Source organism: Phoca vitulina, unplaced genomic scaffold, assembly GCF_004348235.1.
Source record: "Phoca vitulina isolate PV1807 unplaced genomic scaffold, GSC_HSeal_1.0 scaffold24, whole genome shotgun sequence".
In the NCBI taxonomy this organism is placed as follows: Eukaryota; Metazoa; Chordata; class Mammalia; order Carnivora; family Phocidae; genus Phoca; species Phoca vitulina.
The window spans coordinates 24,353,809-24,364,058 of NW_022589727.1; the positions used below are offsets into that span (position 1 = coordinate 24,353,809).

Sequence of the window (10,250 nt, forward strand, 5' to 3'; positions counted from 1 at the left end):
TGATATTACTGATGGGTGGGGCATAGAGGACAAAGAGAAGGCAAGCAAGGTCAGTTTGGAGGAGAAACAAGGATGGAGTTTCCAATTTCCTACCATGGAACGGCCACAGGTTATCTAGATTTACCAATGGAATCTAATAACAGTTGGCTTTGGGATTTTTTTTAAAAAGCAGCATGAAAAGTCAAAATATGTATTTTTAAAGAAGCATGAAAGCTCGTAGGAGACATTTTTGATTGATTGTTCAGTTCATGAGATCATCTGGCATGAAATAAAATGTTTCCTTTTCTGTGCAGCAATTGCATAAGCCAAATATGGCAAAGCGACCTACACGACAATTTTCGGCCTATGGATCTGAATTTTTATAAGCCTCACCACACACCCCTTGCAGAGGGTTCTTGTTTTGGTGGATGTTTCACCTCCTTTGTGAAAGCCTTAGAGAGAAGGCAGCAAGCAGGAAAAATCAGCTATTTATAGGTTTTTTTTGACGAAAAGTGTCTGCTCAGCGTGCCATGGAATACTTCCAAGAGGTGGGAGAACAGGAAACTATCTAAAATCAACTGGAAGGCTGGAGGAGTGTTATGGGGGAAAGATTTTACATGGGAATCATTTTCAGAAAGCTCAGGTTTCATTTGCAAACAAATGACAGTTACTTTCACTGACACCCCCTGAGTTACGGAAAAGCCAGCTAAACTTGTACTAGTTAAGGAGAGAAAAAGAAAAAAAAGACATTAATTCTCCAAAGATTAAACGTAGTTGGGATTTGTAAAGGGACTTGAAAGGCGCACCTCTCTCTGTACCTATTTAGTGCTGGCAGGTGGCCTATGTGTAGCTAGCTTGGGAATGGAGGCGATTCATATGGGACTTTGGGCCTGAGCAAAAAAGAGAGGTGGACAAGGGCCTGTGGTCATCTGCTAGCAGTGGCGGAAGAATGCCCACCCATCAAAGTCATGTGCTGGAAATACTCCTCAGAACACCTGGATGAGTCATTAAGGGAGGCAAATGGATAGAGTCCCCTAGTAGACAAGTTCCATAGCTGTTGATTACACTTGTCCTGTTGACTTACCAAAGCTGCTTGGAATAAGGCAGTCTTGGCAGACTTAAGGTATGAAAGCAAAAGCAGGTCTTCGTGAACAAACTAAAGCTTCAGGAAGCCAGAAGGATTGTGTTCTGTGGGCAAATATAAGCCATGGGAAAACCTGACCCACTGATGCTGAGCTGGCAAAAGATCTACCCTTTGTGATCTTTTCATCTGTGGACAAAAGCATCGTGTGTTCAGTTCGAACATGGGCAAAGGAGCCTTGAACCTACATGGGGATGAAGACTGACTGGCATCTGATGCTGGGAGAGAGCTTTCCTTTACCAGGGAATCAGATGTGCTCAACATAATCCTGGTTTAATGAAAGTTGGGTCAAGCAAAATATAAAAAGTGTTATGGCACATGAAACGCATGAAGAAGCAGTGAAGCATTTTGATGTCTGAAGATTTGTAAACCCAAAACATTTCACACTGTTTTTCGTTTATTGCCCGAATCAGAAATGAATTTTTTTCTAGGACACGAGCAAACAAAAGAATCATCTTATCATGCCCATTTTACAGGTACAGAAATGGAAGTACTAAGTGAAGGGAGGCCAAAATCATGTTGGAAGTCAGCAGCGATAGTAAAGCTAATGGGGCACCTGAAGCCCTCATTTTCATCTGTTAGACTCTACTGCCCCCTTCAGTAAATACAATGATAAATGTAATCTGATAGTTCCCTAGACTTGGGTTACAGTGTGGCTCTTAGATTGATCTCTGTGTTGGAATCACCCCAGAACGACAGATTCAGAATCTTTTGGGTTGATGTCAGAAATCCTCATTTTTTAGCCACTTTCAAGGTGATTCTTGTGCACATAAAGTTAAGGAATCATTGTCCTAAATATTCCAGGACAGAGCAAGTGGCTATGCATATATATGATTTTACACTTATGGTCCCAGCTATGTTAGCAATTTTTATCCCAGAAAAGTAAGGTGAGAGGTGTGGGGAGCTGGCTACCAAGATAGTGTAAGATCCAGAGAAAGTACATGGTCTTCAGAGACCAGTCCCAGAGCTCCGAGTGTAGTGCTTAAAGATGACATATCCAAACATGGGGCATTTCTGCTCCATTTGTCCTCCTTTGGTACATGGTTTATTCATAATGAGACCACTGAGATGCAGGAAGGACTGACAGGGATAACAGGAGAAATATACCTATTTCTATTTTTCAGAAGTTAAAAATTTACTACCTTGCCCCATTAGTAACCACAGAATTATAAATTGCAGGTAATCATTTAGTTAACAACTGTTTTCATCTCTTGTGAATCTTTTAAGCCATAAACATGCTTCAAATCTAAATTTGAGATCAGTCTTTCCTCCCTTTGCCTCCTTGTGCCTTGACCCCACTGCCTTAAAAAGATGTGGTAAGGATGGGTAAACTAGTCTTTGAAAAGAGCCTTAAAGGTTTGCACAGATGTGTGAGACATAATGTGAAAAAGAAGAGGGCTCTAGCTGGACAGTGAGTATGCTGGTTTCAGCCTGCTACCGACAAGATGACTGATCTTGTATCAGCCAAGGTGTCTCCCTAGGGTTTGTTTTTGTCATTTTTAGAAAGAGGGTGTTGGACTAAATAATCTCAAAGAATTCTTCCATAAGGTGATTATTAGATGAGAAATAGGTAGGCAGGGAATTGCTATATCCACCTTGCAAGGAGAAATTTGTAAATGAGACGGTATACCAGATGGCCTTCCAATGAGGAGGTTCTAAAATGCTAACACTATTATTTTTCTAAAAACAAAAAAACAAAACCTGCTTGATTCTTTACACAGATTTTAGGCACCAGGAGAGTAAAATCAGGGAGCAGTTAGACAATTCTGCAAGCCAATATTAAACAGTGGGAGAAAAAAAAAAAAAGCAAGCAGAGCAGAAGTCATTTCCTTTCGTTGTTGTTGGATGTCTCTTTGTATGAAAGGGATTTCTCCTCACACCAGGGAAGTAGGACACCCCTAACTGGTTTATACTAATGGTCTGAGATGAAATTCAATAAAATCAGTGTAAAGGCAAAGTAATGAGTTTTCTAGTGAGATCTTTGAAAAATGTGATTCCCCACTTTATAGTCATTCTTCTTCTATGGACATAGTGAAATTGTGTGTTTAAAATGGATCCTATGTCATGAATCAGAGATCAAAGAAAGCATACATATAAATGCAAATCTTGAAGTATGGGTGCAGGGATGTCTCTGCAGGTATAATGTGTATAGATAGATCTGTACACATGCATACTACATATGGTAACACTGGACTCCACGTAATTCTGCTTCACAGACAGTTCTGTGATGTCACAAGACTGAATTTGTAGGAAATTTCCTAATTCTGTGAGAACAGTGAGTAGAAACTTCAACTGATAGAGAATGGTGACTTCAAGTGCATGAAAGAAAAAATCTACTTGTCTAGACATCTTATTTTGCAAATGTAATTAGAAGTTTCTTTATCTTAGAAATGGAAACAAAGTAGGGTATATTGCTTAACTTGAGCAAATAAAAAAACAACTGTTTTTAAAGATAGTTTTATATATTCTTATACTTAAAAGACCAAAGAATCAGAATTTCCTTGGTCATACAAATGTTCTCGAAGAAAGAAAATAGTTAAAAAATACCAGAAATAGAAAACTGGTCAAAAGCAACACAAGGAGCAAGATGACATGCTTCTCTTTAAACTATATTCCCTCTTTTACCTTTGTTAATTGTATAACAGCAATTAATTCATTCTTTATATCTTTATCTTTTAGCTAGAGAGAGGACTGGGTTCAAGGAGAATAAATCATTCATTGAAAAAAATTAAAGCACACCTCCCACCCCCACTGTGGTTTCAGTCTAAGAATTTATAAAAACATTTAAATATGCATTTACAAAAATAAACTAAAAAAAAATTTCCCCGTGCCATAACGGTGTTCCAAATGGCAGTTACTAGGGACAGAACCTAATGATAGGGGATGAGCAAGATGATCATGAGAATCAGATAAATGAGCCCTGGATGGGAAGTTACACACACGTATTATTTTTATCCAATGGGAGAAGTTATGGGTTCAAAGTTTCAAATGAGTAATACAAATCAGTGAGGTCACATAACTCTTTGTGGATATCATTGTTATCTTGGTTTTACCTGAAAAGGCCAATTTTAATTTTTCTCTACCAAGCTGGCAAATGACAGAAAAAAATCTGACCAAGGGGTATTATGGTTTGAACCACGTGAAGTTCTGGTTTCAACTGTTTAGACCTAAAAAGATGGAATTTCTCCATGATTCAACAGCATACTAGGAAGCACAATAACCTACTAAGAGAGGTTGTTGCCTTTGGACCTAAAACAAAATAGTGAAAACCTAATCTAATCACCAAGTCAAAGCCAACTTGGTCATACTGCATATATTCTTTAGTAGCCCCTATAAACTCTCGAACAACAGACCAGTGTGCTCTACCATTCACAGATCACTGTTTATGTAAAGTTGTGCAAAGCTATGATCTCAAGTGGACAAGAGATTATGGATGAATATTTCTCCAGAGAATGTGTGAAGGATTACCTGGAGCTTTTGCCTTTAATTTGCAACCAAGCAACCTGTTTTCTAAAGAGGATAGAGAAAGAGGAAATAAAGGCCACTGGCCATGAAGAGATCCAAGGCTAATTTTTTCTCTTCTGTGCTAACCAGCGCTATACCTTCCATTAGTAGATTGGACTCTGTCTGATCAGAAAACATGTGTTACGGAAACTTTGATGGTGGCTAAGTACTTTAGAATAATGAAATTGCAGACCAAGAATCATAAAGTTTCTTCAACAAATTTTAAGAAGGATTTCCTATTTCTTTTTCGAGCTTCCTTTGGCTACCACTGACTCTTTCTGGACCCCTGCTTTCTGACAATGTTTTGCCAGTTGTCTCCCGCACATCTCCACTATTATTTGGATATGGGCAATAGTGAGAATTAGAATGAGAGAGAATTACCAGGATTCTGCTAGCTGCGCATTTGATTCTACATTCAAAGTTAGGATCAGGCAGGAGTAACCTTTTTTTCTATCAACAAAGAGGATATATTTACTAAGATCAGTGAAAAAACAGGGAGAAGATTGTGTAAGCCAAGAAGGAAATACATTCAAGAATCCTGACACTCCTTAATGTATTATTAAAGCAATTAAAATTAAAAATAAAGAAAATTATTAATTAATGTGGTTGACGGTTTTTTTTTTTTAAAAGGCAGCAAGCAAGCATTGCAGTAACCAAGTAACCTAAGTCACTAGCAGAATTGCTCAGCACTGTCACACATTTCACATAAATAGTTTTAATTGATTTAATATAATTTAAATTGTTCTAAAACAAGAGGAAAGAAAACCTCACCCAGGGAAGGAAAAACTCCCACTAGGCAAAGATTGAAATAATCTTGAACAAAATTTTGAAAAATAGTTGCACTTGCACTGGAAAAAAAAAATCCTGGGTTCATGCATGTTATGAATGATTCTTCAGTGATCTTTTGTGGAGTCTAATTTAACCAAGAGACAAAAAACAAAAAACAAAACCAAAACAAAACAAAACAAAAAAACCCAACAAAAAACCCCAAGAAGGAAGGAAGGAAAAGGAAGAAAAAGGAAAAAAAAAAAACCCAGCCTTCCAGAAATTTTAATTTTGCAGAGGAACAGTAAGCATTCAGGATCCTTGCCATGGAAAACAATTGATCACATTTCAATCAGTAGCCACACAATGTCCTCTAATAGCACCTAGCATCTTAGATCAAATGTGTCCATGAAAGATTTTATGTAGCCTCTGTGGAGACACCGATTTGTAGGTATCCAGTGTCTCAGCCTGTTTACTTACCATCTGTATATACAGTAGTTTATTAGCTCTTTCAGTCTTACCAGCTATTATTTAAAGAAGACACAAAATAACAAAAACTATCCCCTCCCCCCAAAAGAAAACCCCACTCAAACCAACAACACACTATCACCAAATACAAAGTAATAAAAGAGTTGTACCCAAACCTGGTCAGTCCTTCCATTTCTTGAAACTTGCACACAAACTGAAGAAACCCACTCAGCCTTAAAAAGGTCGATCATTTCGCTCTCCTAAAATTTCATCTCTGAGAGTGGCTTTCTTTCTCCGTCTCTGTCTTGCACTCTCTCTCTCTCTCTCTCTCTCCCTGTGTGTCTCTACTTCTACCGGAGAGAGCGTTTTGTTTCCCTTTTCCTGTTTCTGCTGCTGGATGAATGCAAAATACATGATTGAAGGGATTTTTTTTTTTTTTTTCAGGTTAACAGTTGGAAATCTAAAATCTTGCTCCTCTGAATGGCTTTAGATGCTAGTCACTCAACACAGAACGTTCACATAAAGAGGCATATACAGAACCAAGAATCCTGGTCATTTAGAGCAAAACAAAACAACAACAAAAACTCCTTTTACTCCTTCCAGCCCATTCCTATTTTATTTACTTAACTATTAGCACTTACCCGGAGATGTGCCATAAATGCTCTATTCCAAATGTATAAAAGCCAACCACATCTCAACTGAGAATTAAACAGTTTTAATGTCTTCAAATCCATGTCCCTGCTCCAAACCCTGTACCAGTCCCTGGCAGGGGTACAAGATTCTAAACAGCCGACATCTGATTCTTGACATTTAAAAATAACAATATTGGGGGAAAAAAGGGAGTCTTTTTTTTTTTTTTTTTATTAACTACAAACAGCTTGTGAGTGAGCACAGATCACAATTGACTGTATTAACTGGATCTTGCCATAATTTCAAGCTACAGTATTTTATTTCTAAATCAATGTCAATCAGAGGCCAAATACCTACAGACTCCTCATTTTCTGTATAACCATGGCAATGGCTAAAGTTAAAGTAATTCCAAGTGGTAATTCTCCAAAGAGAGAATCAGAACTTTGCTCGTATTTAGATTCTATTATTGGTGACTATTAATTTAACCTTTGTGCAGTCTCGAATCAAACCAGGGACAGATCAGTCCTTCGGTTGCTCGTCTAAGATGGGTCACATGTCCTGTACCTGCGTGCCTAACTGCACATACAGAGCTGAGGTCAAGGGAGTGCATACATTTGCTACAGAATAAAGCGGGGAATAAAATGAACGTAAAAAGCATTTATTTCCATTCCTGGAGCACATTTTAGACTCAGACGGATCTCGGAGCAAGTCTTAGCTCTTTTACTTACTATCTATGCCTTCCTGAGTAAGTGATTTCATTGTTCGTGCCTTAGTTTAGTCACCTGCAAAGCTGGAGTAAACATAATACTTTACAAAGTTACTTCAGGTATGAAATGAGATACTGTGTGGTTTCTGGCACATAACAAGTATTTGCTACATGCCACTTCCTCCCTCTGTTTTATATTTGGACCCGGTCGGAGTTGGACATGGTAGAGAGAAAACCCCAGGCTTTGAAGGCAGATGAGTCTGTTCTGACCCTCCATGTTGCCGCGTACGAACTGTGTGTCCTTAGGCAAGCTACTTAACCTCATTTACTAAATCTCAGTTTCTTCAGCTGTAAAATACTTCACAGAGTTTTACAGACCAAATTAGATAACACTGGAAAAACATGTACTTTTGGTAGACATGTATTAAATGAGAGTTTCCAGGCCTTGCAACTCTTGAAAATTGCTCTAATTAGTACTCCTCGTATGTAACTAAGGAGGTTAAAAAGGTGAACTCAGATCGCAGGTCCTCTAGGCCAAATGCCTCATCTTATAGCAGAGGAAGGAGACCCAGAGAGCTGAGATGATGGTCACTGGCTAATCAGTGACCGCTCACCCGTTAATGGCAAGCAGGGACTAGAACGTAGACCCTCTCCTTTGAAGTTCAGTGCTTTATCCACTAAACTTTGTGAGGTTGAAGTCAAACATTTGTAAATCCAGTTTCACTATTAGTTGGTAATTAAGATAATAGAACTGGAAAACATTTTTTTCTTCATTTCCCCAAATTTGCTTCTAAGAATGAGCTTATAAATGAAATCATTGCATGGGAGCGGGCAGGGGCTGGCTACACCTGTCTTCCTGAGAGGAGCTTCGGTAGGATGGTGGAGTCCCTCTTTTTTCTAAAGAAAGAAGAGAGCTGGACAGAATGTCCAGTTTCAGGAGTTTCCTGTTCTCCTCCCTCCCCCTGTGAACGTGCAACTCCTTCTTCCCCTTCTTCCGAGGAGCGCTTTAACTAACTCTGCATGCTGGGTGGGAAGAACACACTGTTGTACGTTTAGTTTGTCTGCTAGACCCACTACCTGCTCACACTGAAATACGGAAATTTTTTTTTCCAGTCTGAAAGTCTCGCACAGAATAGGAGCTCAATAAATGTCAATATTTATTAAAGAAGGTGTGCCTTTGAGCTCAGTTTATATTTAAAGGGTTTAACTAGCTTGGCCCAGTGTTAATTATTGCCCAATGTATGATAGAAAATATTAATTTCTTTCAATCTTTCAATAACTTCAGAATTAAAAGCAAAGGTCCTTTGGGTAGTGAGTCAGATTAGCTGTTACTCTGGGGACGAAGGGAAGGAAATGGGATTGGGGAAGGTATATAAGTGATCCATTGTAATTAATGTTTTATTTCTCCAGCTGGGTTACGTATAACTGGGTTTGTTTTATTATTATTTTTCTTTATACCTCTCTGTAAGCCTCAAATATTTCATTAAGAAACTGGCTTAAAAGAAGGTAAATACCTTGAAAACAGAATTCCCAAATCTTTTGAATATGAGATCTAATAATGCTACGATACTAAATCTCATACTTAAATCTTCAAGCTTTCATTCTCATTTTACTGAAAAGCTTTTAATAATAATATGTTTGCTCTACAGATTTTTTTCCCTCCTGTTCACTATTTTCATGCCCTTGATTCCAGGGCTGTGCTGGGATGTACTGGAAAGAGCTATTTTGCATCAAATAGATATAAGTCTAATTCTCAGTTCTTCAACTTATTGGCCATGTGGCTTTAAAATCACTTGATAGTTCTCATCTCAGTTTCCTTTCTTGTAAAATCAGAGGATTATTATATCAAGCTCTCAGGATTATCTTAAAAATTAAATGGAATAACAAATGTGAAAACATTTGCTATAGCATCTGATACACTGTAGATTTTCAATCAATATCAGTTTCCTTATCCTTCCACTTTTCTCCACTACTTGAGCCTTTTACTGCAAAAAGGCATAAAAAGAAAGAAAAAGGAATTTGAGGCAAGAAGAACGTAGGCAATCATGCAAGCACATAAAAGGCATTTTGTCACTAACAAAGGCTGTTCCTGGATCCTTGTAGAGTTTTCTTCCTTAATCTGATATTTCTTATCTAATCTCATCACTACTTATTAAAGTCCAGGTTTTTTTTTTAATTTGTTGTGGTTTTTTTTTTGTTTGTTTGTTTGTTTTCCCACCCATTACAGAACTTTCATAGATAAACTATCCTGTTCTAGGGCTCCTATCTCATTACCCATCCTTTCTTCAGGACAGATGTTCTAATCAAAATACTTTATTCTAGGTGGTGGGTAAGATTGATATGCCTAAACAATTTCTAAAGCTTCAGTTGTAACCCTTGTTATAGTCATTTCTATAAATTAAGTGACTTGGATTCTCTCCTCCCTCTATACTAACAATATAACAGAATAACCCACTAAGCCTTTACTTTTCTTCGAGGCTAGTTTTTTATATGCTAAGTGAGGAGGTTGGAATAGATGTACTCTTTAGCTCTAAAATTCCATTAATAATTCTTGATGGCTTCACTCCTCTAGCAACCTTATAGTAAAGGAGGCAATACCACTCTGAGTGGGAAAAACTGACCATTTGAATTGTGTGCTCTTTGTGAAAACTATCCGCATGTTGGTGGCTTCTTCTGAATACTGGGATATCTTTGCCCGGTGACTGCCCGCCTGGCATATTCTCAGGGCTTGGCAGAGGCATTCTCAAGGGAGCCAGATTTGTCAGGAGCAATTCAGAGAGCAAAAAGTTGAATTTCTCAGTGGAAGACTTTTTCCTTGCATTTCTTCTTAGGATGAGAGTGCGAAATGATTATGGCATGCCTTTATAGTCCAATAAAAACTTTTTTTTTTTTAAAGATGGGTGTACAGGAGAGAAGAGAGAAAAAAAGACACCGTGAAAGGGAAAAATATGAGGGTCCTTTTTCAGGGAGGGTTATTATCTTGGGAAAAATGACAATTACCAGATAGAGGAATTGGCCCCGGGGGGGGGGGGGGGGGGGGGGGGGGGGGGGGGGGGG

The 10,250-nt window shown here is 38.2% G+C and overlaps 1 protein-coding gene across 11 annotated transcripts in view; it reads right to left on the minus strand.

The window, feature by feature from the left end:
- The window catches only part of DLGAP1 (DLG associated protein 1), a 905,535-nt gene that overhangs the window by 300,137 nt on the left and 595,148 nt on the right, over window positions 1–10,250 (minus strand). For 2 of the 11 annotated variants that reach the window (XM_032421271.1, XM_032421269.1), the window contains exon 1: window positions 6,034–6,461. The exons of 6 other annotated variants lie outside the window; for them this stretch is intronic. In XM_032421271.1, coding sequence (XP_032277162.1) covers window positions 6,034–6,108 — 75 coding nt within the window. In that variant the 5' untranslated portion in view covers window positions 6,109–6,461. Of the gene's footprint in view, window positions 1–6,027; window positions 6,464–6,498; window positions 6,662–10,250 lie in introns of those variants that run through there. 3 more of the 11 variants (XM_032421266.1, XM_032421272.1, XM_032421267.1) reach the window with 3 other exon arrangements.